Source organism: Lithobates pipiens, unplaced genomic scaffold (assembly GCF_037356315.1).
Source record: "Lithobates pipiens isolate NorthernLeopardFrog02 unplaced genomic scaffold, aLitPip1_a1.2 Scaffold_3, whole genome shotgun sequence".
Classification (NCBI taxonomy): Eukaryota; Metazoa; Chordata; class Amphibia; order Anura; family Ranidae; genus Lithobates; species Lithobates pipiens.
This window is the reverse complement of record NW_027507790.1, coordinates 149952939-149978464: the sequence shown is the minus strand read 5'-3', so window position 1 is coordinate 149978464 and position 25526 is coordinate 149952939. Positions and strand designations below refer to the sequence as shown.

Here is a 25526-nt window from a genome sequence, read left to right as displayed (position 1 = left end):
TCTTTCTAAATAATTGTTTGTAATAAAAACATTTTTTTCATTTTACCGAATAACACTGAGAATTGTCAAATTTCTAAACCTTCTTTACTACACCATTACTGAGGTCCATTACCTCAAGCCCCCTATTGTTTTTATGAATATTGGGATGTGGTGTTTTAGTTTTAACTCCGTTCTTCCGCTTTTTTGATAGACAATTTCAATTAGACTTGACCTGAAAACTATCAACATACTGATTGTAAAAACTAACACTGGGGAATGTAGCATTTACATTTAAAGTTAGTATTTCTGTAATATGATGTATATTGAGGATTTTTATAGGCATGTTTCAAATTTATACCCAAATTTCTCCATCTCCCACCTAGAGCATTTCCTGAAAAATAATGTGTTTTTTATGGTTTTCTTGTAGTAAGAAACAGCTTATGACATCATCGGGAGGCATTTCTACCATGTCAACTACCCAGTGCTATTTTTATTTAAAAATATGAAATGGGACCATATTTTAACTGTATTTCTATATTGTCGTATACCAATACCTCAGCACAGCTCCTGAAAAAAAGCAGATGCTAGTCTACGTGAGGCGTTGAAAATTTAGGCTTCCCCCTTCAATGATATAACCGAAAGTTTTATTGTTGGTTTACCATACTGTCCTTGTAATATTTAAAGCTATGTTTTCTCTAATTACTGTAGGAATAGACATCTATGGATTGATTATATGTGGACGGTGATCAAGTGAGGTGAAATTTGATTAAGGCCCTTGGAGGTCAGAGATGGGGGGTGGGATTGGAAAATACAACCTTTTTTCTTGGATTTTAAATAATTAGTAAAAATAAACAAAAGTAACATAAATACATGGTGAATTTGGTATATAGATGTCCTGCTATAAGATGCTGCTTTTCTTAAAAAAAATTAAAACTTTTCCACTTCAATATGGAATTGCTTTAAGTTTCTAAATCTGTTTAAAAAATTGAAATGAAGAAAGACAAGTTTAAAAAATTGAAATGAAAATTGCAAAAGTATTCTGGCAACATTTTGTTAATTTGCAGAACAACCTCAGAACCCTCATCTCACGGCTTTTCTCAGAGGTCTGTGCAGGCCTTAAGGCCAAATTTAGGGCATCTTCTGCAAAAGGACTTTCTGGAAATACTTTCCATGCTTCATGTACAGCTAAAATCCATGTAAAGTATACTGTTTCACTGGAGGGTTTTTTCCACAAAATGTAGAATTGTATGTCATTTAAAAAATGAAATCAAACATCTGACTGTTGGATGGACACCACCAATGCCATTTACCAACTCTAGATAAGCTCTTTATCCTGATTACAGTTCAATGCAATGTAGCAATGCAATACCTTATCTGTGATGCTCGCTTGTAGCTAGGGTGAGCCTGGCAGTATCTAAATGTCAGCAGAGCCAAAGTCTGTTCCAGGACTTCAGAAAGGATCTTCTGGGCACTAACAGGTGAAACAACAGTCCATAAATCATGGCGAAGTCCACAGCAGAAATAATGCCACATCTGAATGGAAAATGAGCATCGCTCCCCCTAAAAATAAAGTAAAAAATAAAATATGTTAAAACTGCAGTGCAATTTGTCTTTTATCCAATCCAGTTATCTTTTACATTCTTCCATTTCAGCAAAAGAAAAGGATAGCAATGATACATTAATGCCATATTGCAGTGTAATTAGAAACAACATGTTCAATGCAACATGGGTCCATTTGGATTAACACATACAGTGCCTTGCGAAAGTATTCGGCCCCCTTGAACTTTTCAACCTTTTGCCACATTTCAGGCTTCAAACATAAAGATATAAAATTTTATTTTTTTGTGAAGAATCACCAACAAGTAGGACACAATTGTGAAGTGGAACGAAACCTATTGGATAATTTAAACTTTTTTAGCAAATAAAAAACTGAAAAGTGGTGCGTGCAAAATTATTCGGCCCCTTTACTTTCAGTGCAGCAAACTCACTCCAGAAGTTCAGCGAGGATCTCTGAATGATCCAATCTTGTCCTAAATGACTGATGGTGATAAATAGAATCCACCTGTGTGTAATCAAGACTCTGTATAAATGCACCTGCTCTGTGATAGTCTCAGGGTTCTGTTGAAAGCGCAGAGAGCATCATGAAGACCAAGGAACACACCAGGCAGGTCCATAATACTGTTGTGGAGAAGTTTAAAGCCGGATTTGGATACAAAAAGATTTCCCAAGCTTTAAACATCCCAAGGAGCACTGTGCAAGCGATCATTTTGAAATGGAAGGAGTATCAGACCACTGCAAATCTACCAAGACCTGGCCGTCCCTCTAAACTTTCAGCTCAGACAAGGAGAAGACTGATCAGAGATGCAGCCAAGAGGCCCATGAATACTCTGGATGAACTGCAGAGAACTACAGCTGAGGTGGGAGAGTCTGTCCATAGGACAACAATCAGTCGTACACTGCACAAATCTGGCCTTTATGGAAGAGTGGCAAGAAGAAAGTCATTTCTCAAAGATATCCATAAAAAGTCTTGTCTAAAGTTTGCCACAAGCCACCTGGGAGACACACCAAACATGTGGAAGAAGGTGCTTTGGTCAGATTAAAACCAAAATCGAACTTTTTGCCCACAATGCAAAACGATATGTTTGGCGTAAAAGCAACACAGCTCATCACCCTCAACACACCATCCCCACTGTCAAACATGGTGGTGGCAGCATCATGGTTTGGGCCTGCTTTTCTTCAGCAGGGACAGGGAAGATGGTTAAAATTGAGGGGAAGATGGATACAGCCAAATACAGGACCATTCTGGATGAAAACCTGTTGGAGTCTGCAAAAGACCTGAAACTGGGACAGAGATGTATCTTCCAACAAGACAATGAACCCAAACATACAGCAAAATCTACAAAGGAATGGTTCACAAATAAACATATCCAGGTGTTAGAATGGCCAAGTCAAAGTCCAGACCTGAATCCAATCGAGAATCTGTGGAAAGAGCTGAAAACTGCTGTTCACAAACGCTCTCCATCCAACCTCACTGAGCTCGAGCTGTTTTGCAAGGAAGAATGGGCAAGAATTTCAGTCTCTCAATGTGCAAAACTGATAGAGACATACCCCAAGCGACTTGCAGCTGTAATCGCAGCAAAAGGTGGCTCTACAAAGTATTAACGCAAGGGGGCCGAATAATTTTGCACGCCCCACTTTTCATTTTTTTTTTATTAGTTAAAAAAGTTTCAAAAATCCAATAAATTTCGTTCCACTTCACAATTGTGTCCCACTTGTTGGTGATTCTTCACAAAAAATAAAAAATTTATATCTTTATGTTTGAAGCCTGAAATGTGGCAAAAGGTTGAAAAGTTCAAGGGGGCAAATACTTCCGCAAGGCTTGGATTCACAATTTTTTTTACATCAACTTAGAAAAATATAAATCATGGGTGAAATTTGTGAGTTTTGTGTGAAAAACATGTATTAATAGACCTTTTAGTGTACATAGCACCCCTGGAGTCTGACTACCAAAGCCCTCTACAGAGAGTGACCAGTTTGGTTTTAAGGCCTTCCATCGGTGTGAGGGGTCTTTATTGACCTGCAGATGCTCGCAATGCTGTAGGTTTTATGTATTTTCTAGTCAGAAGGACTTTAGAAATATTTATTTTATTTAGTAACCTAGTGTATGCCTTTTATAGAATCTATTATGAATATTAGAGTCATACTATATTCATATTTTTTTTAAATTACTTCACTGACTAACTTCCTACCACAGAAATTGGTGCATAACCATAGAGAACTACTATATTTGACTAGTTGATGATCGTCAGTTTTATCAACAGGGTTAAAAGGTAAGAAAATGTCCCTGTACCCAAAGCCCTGATTCATTAGCACAGTGTACTGAGAAATCACCATGTAGGCCATACTATACCTGCATGTACCATATACCAAGGTGCCAGCACAGCACTGCAGTGTCCTTAAAATGTTAATATTATACCATCTGTGGCTCAGCTACACATTTTATAAGGTTATTTGTGACTTAGCAGTGTGGTATCCCTGAAAATGTTACCCACCACCACCTGACCATGGAGTTTCCATGCAGGTACACCTATCAATGTACACACTGGCAAGCTATTCATTACTTACCAAATGCAAAACTATATGGATGAACAGACATGAACTGAGCAGGGATAAAGTGAAAAAAAAATTTTTTTGATTGCTCTTATGTTTATTAAGAGCAGAAACATGGGGAGATATGTATGGTCTGATGCTTAGACATCACACTGGAAAATAGACTTAGTCATAAAAGTAGGCCAAAAAACTGCACATTCCCAGTGCAAAAAAAAATTCTGTTTTAACAGTTTAGAAGTGGCAGTTACCCACTCGCTAAATGTGTGAATGAAGCAGAAAATACCTAAAGAAAAAATATGACAAACATCTTTACATCCAAGTTTGTATCCTTAGAGTGCTTTATTAGGTTACGGTTGAAGTAATACCTTAAGACTCAAATGGTATTTGCCCAATGTTTAAAACAACATTCCACTGATAACTAATATTTTATTTTTTCTAGACTGTAGCCTAAAATAACCCATGTAGTGTTCACAAAATGGCTCTAAATAGAAGACTTGCTTATTTCTTTAAAAATACACAAACAGAGGGGCGCATGTGAGGGCTCCGGCAAGATGGCCACTTGAATGAGTAGCTCCAGACTGGCGCTGCCAAAACTGTCCCGTTTCAGCGATCAGACTGGGCTATCACCATCCCCAGCTATACTATCTGCACCCGGGGACGATCCCGCATCCCTTATGGCCAGTGGTTCTAACCACCGCACTCAGTCCTGACCTCTGTCGCCTTCCCAAGCTTCACAGCCAGAAACCAAGATTGCCACCATGCCACCGACACAGCAAGGAGGTAGGCCCGGTCCTACAGCTGCAGAAGGGGGAGACAGGCAGATGGATGGCAGTCAGGGCCTTTCCCTCCCCAGACCTTTACCCACTGGCCCCCAGAGACTCTCCAGCTTCCAAGGAGTCCCTAACTGAGTGCATTATGGATGATTTCCTGGACTCTCAGCCACCTATACTGGTCCCTAGCCCTGAGTTACCAACTGTCACCCCAGAATCTCTGGTGGAAATGGGTGCTCATTCCCATTAATTCAAATTTCTTGTAATGCTGGAGCAAGGTTTGGCCAGAACGGCTGCTCAGATCACTGCAGATATTAAAGTGGTTGTATACTCAATTTTTTAACTTTTACCTACAGGAAAGAATATAATAAGGCTTACCTGTAGGTAAAAAAAATCTCCTAAACCTGTACAGTTTAGGAGATATTCCCCTCGGTATGCGCCGCTGACTGCAGCGGCGCATGCGCACAAGGGGATTCTCGGCCTGAAAATCCGGCAGTGGCCGGCCGGCCGGAATGAAATCTCCCGCGCGCATCTAAGGTAAGTATTCTAAGGTAAGTATTTCATAATGAGCTAGTATGCGGTGCATACTAGCTCATTATGCCTTTTGCTTTGCAGGTGTTAAAAAAATAAATAAAAAATTGCGGGTTTACTACCGCTTTAAAGCGGACATCCAGGGCTTGGGTACTCGGATTGAAGTTGTTGAAACTAAACTGCAGACCACTATTGCTTGCACAAATCAACACCTGCGAAGCATTCAGGATCTTCAGGAGTGCTTGGATGGGGCCCTTGCTAAAATTTAGGATCTGGAGAACCACTCCAGACACTACAATTTCTGAATGCGAGGGATCCCTGAGCAGCTAGCTGCCATAACCCCAATATTTTTGGGAACGCAGTGTGTTTCTCCCTGAGATTAAAGTGGTCTCCACGGAGGATTTGCGAGATCAATTTTATTGGTGGTGGGAGAGGTGCCCACCCCCCTCCTGCTGCACTCTCTCGTGGATGCCTGGTTGCCGACTGAGGGGAAGATGGTGCCTGCTCGGCTCCATGGCATGGGAGGGCGGAAGCGACGTCAAAAAGGAGAATTTTTATTTTTTTCAAGTTAATTTTTATTCATTTTTTTCATTGCATTTTAGTGTAAATATGAGATTGGAGGTCTTTTTTTTACCCCAGATCTCATATTTAAGACACCCTGTCATGTTTTTTTTCTATTACAAGGGATGTTTACATTCCTTGTAATAGGAGTAAAAGTGATCCAAAAAAAAAAGTGTCAAAATTAAAAGTAAAATAAATAAGAAAAAAAGGGCCTGACCCAGCGAGCTCGCGCGCAGAAGCAAACACATACGTGAGTAGCGCCCGCATATGAAAATGGCATTCAAACCACACGTGAGGTATCGTCGTTAGAGTGAAAGCAATAATTATAGCCCTAGACCTCCTCTGTAACTCAAAACTGGTAACCTGTAGACATTTTTTTAAACAATGCTTATGGAGATTTTTAAGGGTAAAAGTTTGTCGCCATTCCACAAGTGGGTGCAAATTTGAAGCATGACATGTTGGGTATCAATTTACTCAGCGTAACATTATCTTTCACTATATAAAAAAAGGGCTAACTTTACTGTTGCCTTTTTTTTTAATTCAAAACAGTTTTTTATCCTAAAAATATGCGCTTGTAAGACTGCTGCTCAAATACGGTGTGACAGAAAGTATTGCAACTTTCGCCATTTTATTCTCTACGGTGTTAGAAAGAAGAAAATATATGATGTTTGGGGGTTTTAAGTAATTTTCTAGCAACAGTGTACAACAAGTGTAAAATAGAGACTCGGGGCTGAAGTGGTTAAATAGAAAAAGTGTTCAATGACAGTTGCAATTAACCTGCAGTTGATCTCCTTTTGACCTGCATTTCCTTTCTGTTATCAAACTGCTATTACATTGTTGTTGACCTGTATGGGTAGAGTAGCAATTCTGAAGCAAACAGAGGCCTGTTGAGACAGACACTTAGGTCCGATTCACACTAGTATGATTTCAGATGCAACTTTGGGTGCATGATAATTGAAATCACATTGATTTTATTAGTGCCTGTTCACATCAATGCAACACATCTGCGATGCAACTTTGGGGAAGGTACAGGTGGCACTTTGGTGTGAGGTAGCACAATTCTGTGCCCCACAGACTTCAATGGAAACGCACCAAAGCACCATGTAAAACATACATATATGTGTTTATGGCTAAGTTTTGTATAGATTCCGTCTCCTACATTAAATTAATCCACATGAAAAATGCATCAAAAACGCACTACAAAATTGCACTGAAAATCAAATAAAGTCGCAGCTGCACTAGTGAGACCTAACCTTAGTTACACCTAGATTTGCATGCTAGGTAAAAATCTAAGGAAGAAGTCACTGTTTGAGAATTTTCTAACTATACAGAGTTTCCAGATAGTAATACAGTATTATCTCTCTTCCTTTTGCCTTCCCGTTTCTATTCTAATTTTATTGTTACTGATTTATTATACCCTAGGTTATGGAAGTTGTTCCATTTCTTATCTCAGAGCTTGGGCTTCATAAAATGAAGGAAAAAAGCTAACAAGATGTGGGTGCACTACTGTTAAACATGACCCGATGAAGCCTTTTTAACAGAAACATTATTTGAGTTGTTCAGGCAACCACATTTGTGTAGATTCATTAGCATTACTAATGGACTTTTATGAACTTCTTCCAGTGTATTATGAAAGGGCAGAGGAATAAAATTAAGCACACAACTTCACTCACATAAATATGTATTCATGTGAGAGCACAGGCCACAGAACATTTTTAAGATGTGTCAAGACGTTTCACCTATTACATACGCTAAAACTGATTTTTACGACTTTATGAGGAATTGGCAGATGTTCTAATAGATTAAGATGACCTCATTTCTTCCTGACCAGATCAGAAGATTAGTGTAATTTCCGGGACTTCTTAAATAAAATCAGCCCATGCTATTATGCTGAGAATAATGCATTCTAATATGAACAGAGATTCATCAATAAAGGTTTTAGATTTTATTCAGCTCTAGGTTTACTCAGCAGCTCATGATCAAACATGCAAACCCTATTACTCAGATAGTTATTTCCTTACCATTTATCTATCTCAGAGTGCACTGCTTATGAAATTTGCTTGGATATATTAACACAGGTCACAGTGACCTGTATTTATTATAACACATGTGGCCCCCAGGTTCTTTTAGTCTGCAAAAAGACAGCCTTGCATCTCATTAATTGCAAGAGGCCATAGAGTTGTCTTGATTTTTTTTTTACATCCACATCATTAGTTCCAAAGACCTGTAACTCTAGACAAAATATTTTAATAATTATGTGTTCTTGGAAACGTTCAAAAAAGCAGTGAAGTTTGGAGGTGATCAACGATTTACTCTGCTGTATCAGTTTTTAAATTTGAAAAATAGTTTTCTTTCTCTGGATAATTAGCAGTGAAATTCCTGTCAGGACAGCGCATCAGCAGATGGAGAAAGAAGGAAAATGGGAAACCCCCAATGGTGAAGTATGTAGAACTAGTGTTTATTTTTTGACAGCAAACAATAAAGAACATACATGAAGCAGTTTAAAACAAGATGAAACATAAACAAGCAGTGAGCTTGTGGCCTAGCATCACTTCCGGTGCCGTCTATTCTGATGCGTATTGTCACGATCACATGACTTCATCAGGGAAATACATATGAGCACTGGAAGTGTCCTTAACCTCCCTGGCGGTGACCCCAAGTCTGACTGGGGTTGGGATTTTAGTATCACGAGTGGTAACCCCAAGCCAGACTCGGGATCGCATCGCTGGATATAGGAAGAGTTACTTATCTTGTCCCCTGGATCCAGCGATGTCCTCCGCGCTGTGTGAGCGAGCTGTCCTCCGCTCGATTCACACAGTGCCCGAATGCCACGAGCTCCATTCCCTGCGACGTTACGACGCACGGGAGCGGAGATCAGCGCCAAATTCAAAAAAGTAAAAACACACAAATCAAACACAGTACTGTAATCTTACGGATTACAGTACTGTATAAAAAAAAAACACACCCCCTTTGTCCCTAGTGGTCTGTGCAGTGCCCTGCATGCACTTTTATATTATAAATACTGTTTTTTCTGCCTGGAATTTGGAGATTGTCCATAGCAACTAAAAACTGTCCCTTTATATCAAAAGTGATTTTAGACGAACTAGAAAACAGCGATAATAAATTATAATCACTTGCAGAATTGAGCGATAGCGATCTGTGGGGGAAATTCGTCATCAAACACTAAATCTAATGACAGCAACAATTCTGCAAATGAGCAAATTTCAGTGTTTTTGGATTTGATTACATTATTGAATAATTTTTATTATTATTTATTATATTATAAACTTTATCATACCCAGGATGTCTGCTAAACTCTGGTTTGAACAGATTTAAGAGAGTTATTCGTAAGAATTACAGGACTACAATATAAAACGCCAAATTTCCATGCAAAATAATTGTACCGCTTTCAGCACCTAAAACCAGAACTAATCATACTGCCAGGGAGGTTAAATAGGTTTATTATAATGTGTTGACGAATGGCCAGTCCTACTATTAAAAACAATGTAGTGGCCATTTTCTAGTAGATGTTCCCAAGACTACAACCGTGGCCATTTTCCTGTAGCTCATAATAGGCAAATGGAAGCGACTGCAATAATTCTATTGCAAAGCTTAAAACAAGTATTATACACACAATCTATGATGGAATAGATTTAGTTCTGATGTTAACTATTGATAGAATAGCCTATAGCAAGTGTAATATGGTCAGAGAATTTTTTTTTTCTAAATGTAAATCTTTCAATGTGAACAATAGGCAAGGCAAAAATTGCTGGGGACATCGGAAATTATGTCATTGCCTCAACATATCCCATACATACATACAGCGATGCCTAGGCGGATAGCAATGAGAAAAATATAAAATCCATAGAAAAAGGGAAGTAAAACAGATCTAAAATAAATATATTAAAATCTAAGTATATTTGTAGATACAGTTGTAACCCTAAAATTATGTAAAATATTCTCTTAAAAAACACTTATAAAACAGTTAAGGTTGAATATTCAATTGCCGCGGTGCAAATTGTCCAATATAAAAATCCATTTGGACTGTTTTTTTGTACGGTTCAATACCCCAAAATCTCAAGGAATTTCACTGCTAATTATCAAGCGAAAGAAAACACATATATATAAGTAGTATTTACCAGTCTCCATACAGATCGTAACTGATAAGGAATTACTTAGGGAGATCATTTTCAGAACCCTAGAATCCTGATCACCCCTGGTTATTCTTATGCTGTTACCTTACAGCGGTAAGGTAAGGAGCCATTGCACCTTCAGGTGGAATTTCACTTAAGAAAAGGATCACCCAAGTCACATCATCACTTATGCTAGTTGAAATCCAGCACTTTAAACACCATCACCTTCTTTGAAGATACTATTCACTGTGAACTTTTTTTGGCACTTGCATTTTATTATGTTTAGATTTATATTGTCTTTGGTACATGCACTATATTGAAGGACTTGTTTATCTGTTGCACATACTTATCACTTATCCATTATTTAGCATAGTAGATTCATTACACATTGTCTTTTTATGTATGTTTTTAATGATTATTTCCATATGAATTTGATCTAGTACATATAGCACTTTATATTTAATACTGTAGCACTTTAATTTTGGAGCACAGCACCATATATTGATTTCCTTATAAAGTGCAGTTGCAGTTGCATCAATTTTCCCTAGAACTTAGTAAATGTGGCAACTTTCTGCAAATTTCCATTATCCACTCATGTGCAAGCAAAAATGCTGTCTTTTTCTTATTGGTTTGCACCTTGTTGTGTATTCTTTACAAAGTGAAGCTGTACCAAATGTACTAAGCTCTGGGGAAATTGTGTGAAACTGCACTTGCCTTTAGTAGATCCATCCCGAAGATTACTTACAACTAACATACTGATTCCCATTTTATAAACAAGTCACAAAGCTAACACACAAGGATAAGGATACCTATTTAAAAAAAAAGTGACAGCCATATTCAGTTGAGCCAGATTAGATTTGAAAATTACAGTCACATGGTTAAAAAAAGGAGATGTGGCCAGGTGCGATGCAGACGTGACACTCACCGGGTAGGGGAAGGGCCTGACGGCAGAACCTGTGAGAGCAGACGGAGGGGGCTTGTGAGCACCAGCGGCGGCCACCCGAGGAGAGAGGGATGGCCCCACAGCCCATAGCCCACTTACTTTGAACGAGAGACCAGCGGGAGGATTGTGGGGTGAGAGACCGCTTCATACCGCTGAGAGATAGCCCCACAGCCGGTCTGCCTAGAGCAAGCGACCGGAGGGAGCAGAGTGGGGTGAGAGACCGCAATGCACAGCTGAATGCTAGTCGCAGAGTTCATTGCCACGTATGAGAAAATAGGAACGGGAGGGCGAAGGAGAGTGCGGGAGCTCCAGTGATTGTGAAGGGAGTGGAGGAATACACCGTGAGCCCGCTTGGTTCTAAGCCCGCCACCCCACCCCCCTTCCACTCTTCCCCCCTACCACTCTTCCTGTATACTAAGTCTGGAGGTGAATGGAGGAGCGGCTGGTGGGCGCTGAGCAGTGAGTGGACCAGGACATCTCAGTGAGGAGGTCGGGTAACTCTGAAGGTGTGACCAGGATGGCTCTAGAGGACAGGAGACAAATGGCAGGATGAAGTGAGGAACCTCTCCCCAGGTAAAAGATCTCTGAACTGACATTAATACTGTTAAAATACAGCTAGAAGGAATAAAGCCATTGGTATATATAAAATTACCACACAAAGTGGGAAATGATAGGCTGAAGTAGTTTATAACTTGAAACTGAACAACTTGATGACTTATAATGAACTGTTACTACTGAGTTTAAATGAGAGGATAATTATCCATGCTGGATCCCTTTTCAATGTTATAAGGAGTGATTTGACTGCCTAAGTAAAGGAAAGGATTGGAAATAATCAAGGACTAAAAAAGCACTGTAAAGATCAGGACACGCAGAACTGGCCAGTGTCTTGCTGCTGATTAAGTATAAAAGAGTATAGGAAGGGAAAGAAGGAAAAAGAAGGAAAAACTAAAGAGAAAGGAAAAATGTATTTATTTATTTTTTTGCCTATCAGTGTCTTACGGTGTGATTTATTTATTCCAAAAAGCAAAGGGGCTGCAATGAACTAGCACTGTATACAGCCCTTTCCGTGCCTCTTACCCGAGCTACGTGGTGGGTTAAAACTATCTCAATGAAGCAAGTTTAAGCTTTGTTCATATATACTTATCAAACACACCCCAATATTCTTATCATCATCGTCTTATAGGATAAAGTATATATTCCTTATGTGCTTATTTTATGTGTTCTATATTATGACTCAAGAGGCCCTGGGAAGAAAGGGGGCTTGAATGGACAAATGATATCACAAAGATTGGTGAAAATAAAATAGTGTCTCTCTTGTGATATTGTAAAGCTCTGTGTGTATAAGACTGTGCCCCCTTTGAAATGTTGATTTAAGATATTATTGCTTTCTTCTATGCCTTACCCCTGGGTAGTAAGGTGGGACCTAAAACTATCCATGGGATGTAAGGGGGGGCTGGGTAAGAGGTAAAAGGACACTGCAAAGATACGTGGTTATTTGATTACGCTCTGCCCACCTTAGCTGATCAAAAATACTCTGGTACCTTTATTACCACCCTTTAGGATTGTTCATTTTATTGAACAAACAGACCCAAGGAACAGAAGTCTATCGCCTAATCTCTAAGGGAGGATCGGAAAGGAGAGAAAGCAATAGAAGGCGCCACAACCCCCAATTTGGGTGAGTTATAATAAAAGAAGGCGAGAAGAAAGTAGAAGTTATTACTGAGAATATGAAGGCGAGACGCATGGGGACACCAAGAAAGAGAAGGAAAAGGGAAGGTGAAAAGGGAAAGAGAAAAAAAAAAGGAAAGAAAAGGGGGGATCAACCTGGGGAGAAAGAAATTAATAAAATTGAATATGAGAGGCCGGAATCAAAAAGTGACAGAGCCTAAGACTCCTAGAGAGAGCTTGAACACAAGCATGATATTTTAAAATAAGTGAGTCCTAAAAGCCCAGGGGTGGAAAAAAAGCAACAAGGGACAAAAGAGAAGAAGAAAGAGGTGGTGAAACAAAAAGAGGACCAAGGCGATAAAACCAGGGAAGACAGAGGCACGGAAATGGAAGCTAACACCAGTAGAATGTCAGGAGATTGGGGAGACAAATCAAGTAAACACCTAGCTAGGATGCTGCCAAAGAAAAGAGAAATACATTTCATTGAAAAAAATTCAAAATAAATCGGGAGAAATAGTATATACCACAAATGGGGCCACAAATGAGTTTAGGAACTACTATAAATCCCTCTACGCAGTCAGGAAGAAGGGGCAGGATGAACAAGACAAGGAGGAAAAAATTTGAGTATTTTTAGATAACAGCGCTTTACCCTCATTATCATAGAGACGACAGAACCATCATGGAGCGACCCATCACAGAGGAGCCATGTGATTGGAGCAGAGATCAGTGTTCACTAAATTAAAGCCCAGCCCCCAACAGTTAGTAACACACCCCTAGGAACACTTAACCCCTACACTGCCACCCACTGGTTAACCCCTTCACTGCCAGTGTCATTTACACAGGAATCACTGCATTTATATAGCAGTGATTGCAGTATAAATGACAATGGTCCCAAAAATGTGTCAAAAATGTCCGATGTGTCCGCCATAATGTCGCAGTCACAATAAAAATTGCTGATCGCCACCATTACTAGTAAAAAAAAAAAATTTATAAAAATGCAATAAAACTATCCCCTATTTTGTAAACGCTATAACTTTTGCGCAAACCAATCAATAATCGCTTATTGCGATTTTTTTTACCAAAAATATGTAGAAGAATATGTATCGGCCTAAAGTGAGGGAAAAAAAATGTTTTTTTATATATTTTTGGGGGATATTTATTATAACAAAAAGTAAAAAATAATGCGTTTTTTTCAAAATTTTCGCTCTATTTTTGTTTATAGCGCAAAAAATAAAAACCGCAGGGGTGATCAAATACCGCCAAAAGAAAGCTCTATTTGTGGGAAAAAAAGGCCGTCAATTTTGTTTGGGAGCCATGTCGCATGACCGCGCAATTGTCAGTTAAAACGACGCAGTGCCGAATCGCAAAAACTGGTCTGGTCTTTGACCAGCAAAATGGTCCGGGGCTGAAGTGGTTAAATAAAGAATAAAAAAAGGAGATGTTTAACCTAGTGTTAAATCCTTGAATTGAGCCTATTGTAAGATATATAAAGTTCTGTGTTCCTTCATATACAAAATGAACAGCAACGGGAGGTCTATGCTATTTTGCAGACTGGTCTTTCCCCTAAGGTAAATAACCTCAGGCAATGAATCATTTATTTATTAGGCCCCATTCACATGTGTTTGTAGCACGTTTTGTCACGTGACAAACGTGCAGCAAAACACAAATTTGCTACCCGTGCTTTGGCTCCCATTAACAATAAATGCCATTGCATACACAACCCGTGATTGCAGTGTGTTTGCGATACATGAGGCAAAACGCAAATTTTTGTGTGTTTTGATGGGCTTTTAGGAAACGCGCAGATGTAAATGCAGCCTTATAGTGTCTAGGAAGAAGGTGGGATGCATCAGCTATGAATCTAATGTGTGAAGTGTTCTCATATGTTTGAGTGATAAAGATTTGGTAGATTCCACATGCTGAGCTGATTGCAAAAGTAAAATGTGCTTGAATTAGTCTGACACTGTCCATACTTTTAAAAAGAAATGTTACTGATTCAAACACTTTTCCTGATGATCATGCTACATAGTGGGGGGAACATTAAAGAAAACCTGTACTTAGAAAATATTGAGATGACCTATGCTGACCACCTTCATAAACTGCTAGTTGCCTGGCTGCTTTACTGGTAAAGCTAGCCATACAGTGTAAGTTTTTTTAAATTATTATTATTTAGCCAGTGGGCTAAAAAAAAAAAAATGATAACAGGTTGCTCCATCCACACAAGAAGGTGAATTCCAACATGTCCATCAAACGATCGACTTCTGCCAACGGGGATGGCCACACACTGATTGAAATTTGTCTGCTTTTGATCAGTGTATAACCAGTTTAAGAAAGCAGGACAAAAAGGAGTAAGATCTACTAATTTGCATACTTGTTCTGACTCTTATCGGACCGTGTCGTCAGATAATCCGACTGTGTGTGGTATGCATCGGACTGATTCCGTCCGAATCTCTGTCCGACCCAATTTTCCAACATGTTGGAAATATTTCCCGACCAACTGGGCCGGACAGACCTAATCCGATCATGTGTAGAGCATTTTCATCGGACCAAGTGCCACGCATGCTCAGATCAAATTCCTACATCAACGCTATTGGCTACTAGCCTGAATGTAGTCCCATCGTAACGAAATTACGTCATCACGTTCTGAAAGATCGGATTTTTCGCCAACTTGGCCCGACCGTGTGTATGCAACAGTTTCGGACACAATCCGTCGGACTAAATCCGACGGGCAAAATCCCACGGATTTGGTTGGCAAAATCTCCGACCGTGTGTACGTGGGCTTAGACATTTCTGAAGCTACTGGATCTGAATGACAGACAGGGAAACAGTAATTTTTTAAGACATCCGCATTGGCAGCCTTCATGCTTCCAACCAAATATGATGTGAATTCAAACCAGCAAATTTTCAGAATTAATAATTCTCTCTCCAGTGGTTCTTGTAACAAATTATTTCATCACTGGTGGTCCGCATTTCACCTTGCTAGTTAAAAGAGGATTTTTAACCTTCAGGTTATTGGACACTTGCAAAGCTTTAGAGAACACCTCCCCTATAACCATAGTTTTGTAACTCAGCTTTGTAACAAATGAGTGGAACTGAACTGTGCCAACAAGAATCAGAGGACCTAACCTCAGAGAGCCGCAGTGATAAAATCTGCATCAGTAGAAGATATAACATCCACTTTTGAAAAAGTATGAACAGAAGACCAGGTGGCAGCCTTACAAAACTAACACCAATCTGGTGAAATGGGTGTGTAAAGTTGCAGGAAGAGATTTAACTTGAGAATGTAAGCTCTTGCAATCAGATTTCGTATCCATTGTGCAATGACAAAGTTTGAAGCAGGGTGTCCTTTTCTGGGTCCCAAGAACAGGACAAATAGGGATTACGCCTGTAAATTGGAGCAGTAGCCTTGAGGTATACTTTAATGACTATGTCCTGGCAATATGGAAAGATTTCTTGGGGACATTTTGGAGCAGGGCAAAAAGAGGGGAAAAGTGGAGACCACCTTCAGGAGAAAAGCTGGCCCTGGGTGTAAGATAACCTTGTCACTGAAGTAGGAGGAAAGGCTCTTTACAGAAAAGGGCTGCCATTTCAGAAATACATCTGGCAGACATGATACCAACCATGACAGATACATGACAGATCTCCTAGGTGGATATCCCTGATAGGTTCGAATGGTGGTTTCTGCAGGGCAGAGATAATCAAGTGTGGATCCCAGGGAAGAACATGGTGCTGCAAGGGGGGCTTAATACATGATATACCTTGAAGAAAGATTTTTAAAAGAAAGAATGAAGTCAGAGGCCTTTGAAAAAGAATGGATGGAGAGATCTGAGCTATGAGGGTACTTAAGGCCATCTTCTGGTCAAGACCAGACCCCCCCGACCCCCGCACTATGAAGTGTAATTTTTACCTCCCACAGAAAACACATCACATATTTTCCTTGTATGTGGGGTAAATCCAGGTACCTACCCCCTCCCCTCAACAGGATGTGTGCTTTTTAACCTCCCATAGAAACAAAAGACAAAACTATGCTGGGAGAACAAAACAAAAAAAGTAACGTTTGAACTTTATTCAAAAATATTAATATTTTATTTGGAGATAATGTAAGCCTATTTATATCAGATGGCCTACCGATATTAATCTTGCCAGGACACTTCACCCTCTGGGAACACAAAGAAATCTGCAAATTGATTTCTGATGCTCCCATGCAGTGGAACTTAACATTGTAAACAAGCATCTCCCCATTCTGCCTAATGACACTGTCACTGATTAGCGCTCCCTGTAATCGGGAGCACTGATCAGTGACGTGTCACACACAGCCCCTCCCCCCAGTTAGAATCACTACCTAGGACACACTTAACCCCTACATCGCCTTCTAGTGGTTAACCCCTTCACTGCCAGTGACATTTTTACAGTAATCAATGCAAGTTTATAGCATTGATCACTATATTAATGTCAATGGTCTCAAAAATGTGTCAAAATTGTCCGATGTGTCCTCCATAATCTCGAAGTCGTGAAAAAAATCGCTGATCGCCATTACTAGTAAAATATATATATATATATATATATATATATATATATATATATATATATATATATATATATATATATATATATATATATATCAATATAAATTAAACTATCCCCTATTTTGTAGATGCTATAACCAATCAAACGCTTATTGCGATTTTTTTTACCAACAATATGTAGAAAATTACGTATGGGCCTAAACTGAGTAAAATTCTTTTTTTTATATATTTTTGGGGGATATTTATTATAGCAAAATGTAAAAAATAATGCTTTTTTTTTTCAAAATTGTTACTATTTTTTTTAAACCGCAAAAAATAGAAATCGCAGAGGTGATCAAATACCACCAAAAGAAAGCTCTATTTGTGGGGAAAAAACAACGTCAATTTTGTTTGGGAGTCATGACGCACGACCTCGCAATTGTCAGTAAAATCGATGCAGTGTCGAACCGCAAAAAGTGCTCTGGTCAGGAAGGGGGTAAATTCTTCCGGGGCTGAAGTGGTTAAATCATAATGACAACAGAAACTAGCCAAATGAAACTGATCAAAAGTTTACATACCCTCGTGATTTTGGCCTGATAACATGCACATAAGTTGACACAAAGGGGTTTGAATGGCTATTAAAGGTAACCATCCTCACCTGTGATCTGTTTGCTTGTAATTAGTGTGTGTTGTGTATAAAAGGTCAATGAGTTTCTGGACTCCTGACAGACCCTTGCATCTTTCATCCAGTGCTGCACTGACGCTTCTGGATTCTGAGTCACGGGGAACGCAAAGGAATTGTCAAAGGATCTGCGGGAAAAGGTAGTATAAAACAGGAAAGGGATATAAAAATCAGCAGTGTTCAAACTCTAATCAAGAAGTGGAAAATTAGGGGTTCTGTTGAAATCAAACCACAGTCAGGTACACCAACTAAATGTTCAGCCACAACTGCCAGGAAAATTGTTCGGGATGTAAAGAAAAACCAACAAATAACTTCAGGTGAAATACAGGACTCTCTGAAAACCACTCTCTGTGGTGCGGCTGTTTCAAGATGCACAATAAGGAGGTACTTGAAGAAAGATGGGCTGCATGGTCGTCAGAAGAAAGCCATTACTACGCAAATGCCGCAAAGTAGCCCGCTTACAATACGCCAAACAGCACAAAGACAAGGCTCAACCGTTCTGGCACAAAGTCATTTGGAGTGATGAGAATAAAATGTAGCTTTTTGGCCACAACCATAAACACTACATTTGAAGAGGAGTCAACAAGGCTTATGATGAAAGGTACACCATTCCTACTGTGAAACACGGAGGTGGATCGCTGATGTTTTGGGGATGTGTGAGTTACTGTCAGGGCTGGCTTAGCCCTTCCTTCTCTGGGCTGGCTGCTCAGCTGTCGGCTAATTGCCAGCTCTCATCTCTCTCCACGGTCACCCAGCTGTTCCTGATCCTACTCGTCTGACCTGCCTACTTAAAGCTGTCCAGCTCACTTCATCTCTGCCTTCGCCTTGGTCACATCACAAGAAACCATCTCCTGTGGTTCTGTTTAAAGACTGGCCTGCTGACATCCCTTCCTTACCCTGCTTGCTGTTGCTCCACTTGGATCCCTGACTTCTGGCCTGGCTGATTACCCAATTTGGTTATTGAAATCTGGACTGGCTGACTGCTCGATCCAGTTACTGGACTCTGGCTCTGCTTTGACTACGCTTACTCTATTTACCTTTTTATTTTTTATTAATTAACAAGTGTGATTTAATTGTACTTCTGTCTTGGTCTGGTTCATGGTTTCTGACAGCTACAAAGGCACAGGAAATTTGGTCAAAATTGATGGCAAGATGAAAGCAGTATGTTATCAAAAAATACTGGAGGAACATTTGCATTCATCAGCCAGGAAGCTGCGCATGGGACGTACTTGGACATTCCAACATGGAAATGATCCAAAACACAAGGCCAATCGACCAGTCTTTGGCTACAGCAGAATAAAGTGAAGGTTCTGGAGTGGCCATCTCAGTCTCCTGACCTCAATGAATGAATGAATGAATGAATGAATGACTTATATAGCGCTACCTATACGAACTGAATCGCCTCTGGGCGCTTTTTCTTGCCACCGGTGTCCATCTGCAGCTATTTATGCGGTCCTTTAACCTGTAGAGTCCCGACACACTTACAACATTGACATACACATATTATGGCCAATTCTTTTTTTTTTGGACAGGGTCTAATTAACCTACCAGCATGTCTTTGGAGTGTGGGAGGAAACCGGAGTACCTGGAGGAAACCCACGCAGGCACAGGGAGAACATGCAAACTCCAGGCAGATAGTGTTGTGGTCGGGATTTGAACCAGCAATCCTATTGCTGCTAGGTGAAAGTGCTAACCACTACACCACTGTGCTGCCCTTCAATATCATTAACCCACTCTGGGGAGATCTCAAACGTGCAGTTCATGCAAGACAGCCCAAGAATTTACAGGAACTGGAGGCTTTTTGCCAAGAGGAATGGGCAGCTTTACCATCCGAGAAGATAAAGAGCCTCATCCATACCATAAAAGACTTCAAGCTGTCATTGATGTTAAAGGGGGCAATACATGGTATTAAAGGGGATGTAAACCTTTGTGATTTTTCACCTTAATGCATCCTAGTCCACCGGTCCCACAGGCATGGTCACGCTGTATGCGGCAGGCACGCACATGTTCCTCTCAGGCGGCTCGCACACGCCTGCTATCCCCGCCTCTTAAAGGGGACATGCAGGTACGCCCATTTGCCCTAATCTGATGGTAGGAATGCATCATGGCGCTGAGGTTGAGTATGATACGCGTTTTCGGGAGAGCGAATGTTCGCATCCGATTTTGCATTGACTGCCTTTCACTTGGTCTCCTCCACAGCTACAACTGAAGGTATTCCCCAGTGGGGTATAGCATATAGGGTAAGCAGTTTATGGTAACCTAAGTGTAGACTATTACTATTACTGTAACAAATCCTCATGCTGAAAGGCCAGGAGGAAGTACTTGATTACCTTATAAGAACTCCGGGTGCAAGTGGCAGTAAAGTGTGTGACCTGTGGTGTGATGTAACACCTGGTCATCGACCTCACACTCTGAGCTCTGAGTGGTGGAATTTTTAGTGCCAACTTTAAAACGTTTACACTGCAAGGTGAATTCAATCCAATCATAGCCCAATTTTTACAGTAAGGGTCAGAGAAATACGTTGACCCTGTCTTACCTGTCCACAATGCAGGACTGAAAATAAAGCCCAGGCTTCGCTTGTCATGGTGGACATACTCCTTAAGGGGTCTTCTGGGACTGATTTCCATAGGGATGGGCCACAGCGCTAGACCTGTGTAGCACCCTGCAGCTAACTCAAAGCAAGTGCCAATGTGAACGCTGTACAGGATGCCGTGGCTTGGTCCTGGAATGACGCTTTATATTTCCCCTCTGTTTGGACTGTGGTCTCTTTAAGGGAACAAAAGGGTTAACTCACCTGTCAGAGGAAGTGGGTTTAAAACAAGACAGGAAGTAGTAGGTGGGTGCGGAGAAGTATAGTGGAGACTGTGGATGGTGGACAGTGAATAGCTGTGAAAGTGCATGGCAGTGTCCTGCCTGGAAACCTACTAGCAGGGAAAGTTAACTTCAATACAAATTAAGGACTGTTTAACTGCGACAGCAGTTCTGAGACTGATATTTCTTTCTGTTGATTTTTGCTGCTGTGAAGCTGTTTAAGTTTCCAATGTTCCAAGGTTTCACTGAGGTTGCGCCAATTTGGATAGAAGGTGAGAACTTGATTGAAGAATCAGAAGACAATAATAATAATAAAAAAAAAAAAAAAAACTATTTAAGCGAAGGGTGATTATCTCCATAAAGAAGAAAAGGTCTATCATCTTCAGACACTAGAACAAAATGTAGGAGTCACAGAAAGGGGTAGGGTTATAGGAGAGGAACCCAGGGGGCATGTCCTCTTAAAGCAGTTGTATGCCGCAAACGAAAAACAAAAAAAAATTGTAAGGGCAAAGGCATATAATGAGCTAGTATGCACTGCATACTAGCTCATTATGAAATACTTACCTTAGACTGAAGCGTCAGCATAGCATCCCGGCTGAGGGAGATGACATTTTCCCCTCTGCGTTTCTTCCGGGTTTGCGGCGCTGTGAGTGGCCAGAGCCGTGATGGCATGCACACAGAAGTCCTCCGTTCTGGCATGATAGCCTGATATTTTCTGGACCTTCACTGTGCATGTGCCGCTGACGTCAGCGGCTGCATGCAGGGTGAATATCTCCTAAACCGTGTAGGTTTAGGAGATATTCCTTTTACCTACAGGTAAGCCTTATTATGGCTTAACCGTAGGTAAAAACGTAAAAAAGGGGTATACAACGGCTTTAAGCTTTTTGTCAGTGTCCAATTACCTGCAGGTACACACCTATTACACATGGTGTATGAATACTTTTTCTGCATCCTGTGTGGTACAATTAACCACAATTAACCACTTGCCAACCGGCTCCTGCACATATACGTCGGCATTTTGAAGAGGGATATCTCGGCAATGGCAACAGCTGCTGCCAAAACCAAGATATCCATCTTTTCAGAAGCCAGTCGTGTTTACGATAATGGTGGTCTCTGCTCTGTGATTCGCCGCAAGATCATCGTTATCGGTGGTTGGAGAGGTGCCACCCCCCTCGCGCCGCTCACCCGAGCCCTCCGTCGCTTACCGGAGCTGCCGGCGGAGGCGAACGTGTCCTCTCAGTGCCTGGGTATGGAGACAAGTGCGGCTAAGATGGCCCCCACCCGTCTCAGTACCATAGCAGGGCGGAAGCCACGTCAAAACGTCACTTCCGCCCTCAGCTCTTAAGGGCACATTTTTTCAATGACATTTCAAATGACAATTTTTTTTTATTGCATTTTAGACCAAATATGAGATCTGAGGACTTTTTGACCCCAGATCTCATATTTAACAGGACCCTCCATGCTTTTTTCTATTACAAGGATTTTTTTTTTTTTTTAAACCGTGAAAAAATTTATAAAATTAAGTAAAATAAATAAGAAAAAAAACTATTTTTTTAAAGCGATCTGTCCCAAAGAGCTCGCGCGCAGAAGCGAAAGCATACGTGAGTAGCACCCGCATATGAAAACGGTGGTCAAACCACACATGTGAGGTATCGCCGTGATCGGTAGAGCGAGAGCAATAATTCTAGCCCTAGACCTCCTCTGTAACGTAAAAAACATGCAACCTGTAGAACATCGCTTATGGAATTTTTAAGGGTAAAGGTTTGTCGCCATTCCACAAGTGGGTGCAATTTTGACGCGTGACATGTTGGGTATCGATTTACTCAGCGTAACATTATCTTTCACAATATAAAAAAAATTTAAAATTGGACTAACCTTACGGTCTTTTTATTCAAAAAAGTTAATTTTTTCCCAAAAAAGTGTGCTTGTAAGACCGCTGCGCAAAAATGTTGTGAAAAAAAGTATTGCAATGACCGCCGTTTTATTCTCTAGGGTGTTATAAAAAAAACAATATATAATGTTTGGGGTTCTAAGTAATTTTCTAGCGAAAAAAAACTGTTTTAAACATGTAAACACCTAAATTCCAAAACGAGGCTAGTCCGTAAGTGGATAAGATATATCCATTTTAGTTTAGGACCAAAGAATATGGGTGGAACCGATTTAAACCATCTGTCCAGATTCTGAAGTTTACATGAAAAATTTGCAATTAAGGAAAGACATTGGAAGATCTCAGTCCAGGATTTCAGTTATTTTTAGTTATAAAGAAGTAGATTATTCTCACCCATTATTTGTCCCTACTATGATCAAATTTTGTTTTAGAATTAATCCTGGCAAACAAAATTCAGAATTGTTGGCGTAAAAAAAAAAATCTGCCACCTTGGCACACTCATGAAAAGCTAATGCAATATGCACCTGTATAGTTTTTGTCAATATGGTATGTTTTTAGTAGTCATTTTTTGATTAAGCCCTTGTACACACGGTCGGAGATTCCGACGGAATGTGTCCGATTGGAGCGTTTTGTCGGATATTCCGACGGTGTGTGGTCTGCATCGGACTGTTTCCGTCGGAATACCCGTCGGACCAAATTTTCCAACTTGCCGGAAATATTTTCTGACAAAATGCTCCGATCGGACATACTCCGATCATGTGTAGAGAATTCCGATCGGACAAAGTGCCACGCATGCTCAGATCAAATTCCTACACCAAAGCTATTGGCTACTAGCGTAAACGTAGTCCCGTCGTAACGAAAAAACGCCATCACGTTCTGAACGATCGGATTTTCCGACAACTTCGTCCGACCGTGTGTATACAACAGTTTCGGACAAAATCCGACGGATTTGGTTGTCGGAATCTCCAACCGTGTGTACAAGGGCTTAGTGTATTATACTGCACATTTAAACAGGTACCCTGAATTAAAGTGTATCTGTACTCTATTTGGCGAGTACAGATCGCTATTGCTAATCTTCCCTCTGCTGCACCCAATGCAAATTTTACTCTCTGGGCCACCCCCAAGTAATCAGTTGGTCACAGAGGCCTGTGCATTGTTGTGGGGGGGGGGGGGGGGGGCAATGCAGTGTCTGCTTTAGCACAGTGGGATGCTGCTTGGAAATCAGTGGCGGCTGGTGCAAACAAACTGAAAAAAATGTGAAAAAAAGAAAAGATTAATTGCAACCACGGTGCCATCAAACGCTACCACTGTGCCCATCAAACGCTGCCACTGTGCCATCAAATGCAGCTACTGTGCCAAATGCTGCCACTGTGCCCATCAAACGCTGTCACTGTGCCATCGAATGCAGCCACTGTGCCAAACGCTGCCACTGTGCCCATAAAAAACTGCCAGTGTGCCCATCATATGCTGCCAGTGTGCCCAACTGCCCATCAAATGCTGCCAGTGTTCCCAACAGCCCATCATGTGCTGCCAGTGTGCCCATCAAAGAAAAAAAGAAAAGATTAATTGCAGCCACTGTGCCATCAAATGCTGCCACTGTGCCATCTAATGCAGCCACTGTGCCATCAAACGCAGCCACTGTGCCATCAAACGCAGCCACTATGCCATCAAATGCAGCTGCTGTGCCAAATGCTTCAACTGTGCCCATCAAACGCTGTCACTGTGCCATCAAATGCAGCCACTGTGCCAAACGCTGCCACTGTGCCCATAAAAAACTGCCAGTGTGCCCATCATATACTGCCAGTGTGCCCATCATACGCTGCCAGTGTGCCCAACTGCCCATCAAATGCTGCCAGTGTGCCCGACTGCCCATCATATGCTGTCAGTGTGCCCAAACGCTGCCAGTGTGCCCATCAAATGCTGCCAGTGTGTCCCCCCACCTGCTCTCCATCTACCCGCCACTTACCCTTTGTCTGTGGGGCATCTGGTGATGGCAACGAGCAGGGTCCTTCGTGTGTCCCCTCTCCTGCCTCATCTCCCCTCCTCTCCTCCTGATTGGTATCCAATAGCGGCGTTTCAGCCAATCAGGTGACAGGCAACAGACCCCGAGCACCTGATTGGCGGATAGGTGGTTCAGTGTTAGAAAAGCGAATCACCTATTCACCGATTCCTATTCACCTATTTTGCAGCCTTAGAGCCTTACTTACCAACTCCGCTTGGGCCGTGCATTTCACGGTGCTTCAGACGTCAATTCCGGGTTTCCTCTGGCACAGGGAAACCGGAAGTAACCTCTTAAAGAGAACAACAAAACACCCGCCCGAAGTTGTTCAGCACAATGGAATGCACCACAAAGCAGGTAAAAATCCTGCAAATGAAGTGCATCATCTGTAATCTCATGATTTGCATTGACATGGCACTCGAACACAGTGCACAAGGAAATTTTTTATATTAAAAAAAAATGAATCATTTTATTTTTTTACTGCTGGGGGGGGGGGGGGGCACCCGTGCGTCTCCTATGGATGGGCTGCCACTGCTGGAAATGGAACTTGCCAGAATACAGTAAGGGGAATCTGAAGTTTTTATCAGTGACCTGCTGCTATTGTCTTCTGATTGCTGACAATATGTTTGATGTGCTGTTGTCAAATATAGTCTTGCTTTAAAGTCGTGGTAAACCCAAGAACAACATTTTTTAATATACTGTTTATATTACAACTTACTAGTTCTTGGTGATTTGGCCAGTAAATCTTCTTTTTTCAACTTTCAATGTACCAAGCTTGTCCAGCAAAAGTGGCAGAGAGTTGAGACCATTTAACACCATTTAACACCTACAGGGGTTCTTACAATGGTGAGCTTGTATTAATTTATGTAAAACTTTCATCTCAAAATGAAAAAAAAAACAAAAAAACTGTTGCTGCGACTGAAAGTGTGATGCCGCGTACACACGACCG

General features: G+C 40.9%; 1 protein-coding gene across 4 annotated transcripts in view; it reads right to left on the bottom strand.

The window, feature by feature from the left end:
- KIAA0825 (KIAA0825 ortholog) overlaps positions 1 to 25526 on the bottom strand; it is a 760685-nt gene that overhangs the window by 498423 nt on the left and 236736 nt on the right. For all 4 annotated transcript variants that reach the window (XM_077462388.1, XM_077462390.1, XM_077462389.1 and 1 more), the window contains exon 10: positions 1349 to 1539. In XM_077462388.1, the coding sequence (XP_077318514.1) occupies positions 1349 to 1539 (191 nt within the window). The remainder of the gene's footprint in view (positions 1 to 1348; positions 1540 to 25526) is intronic.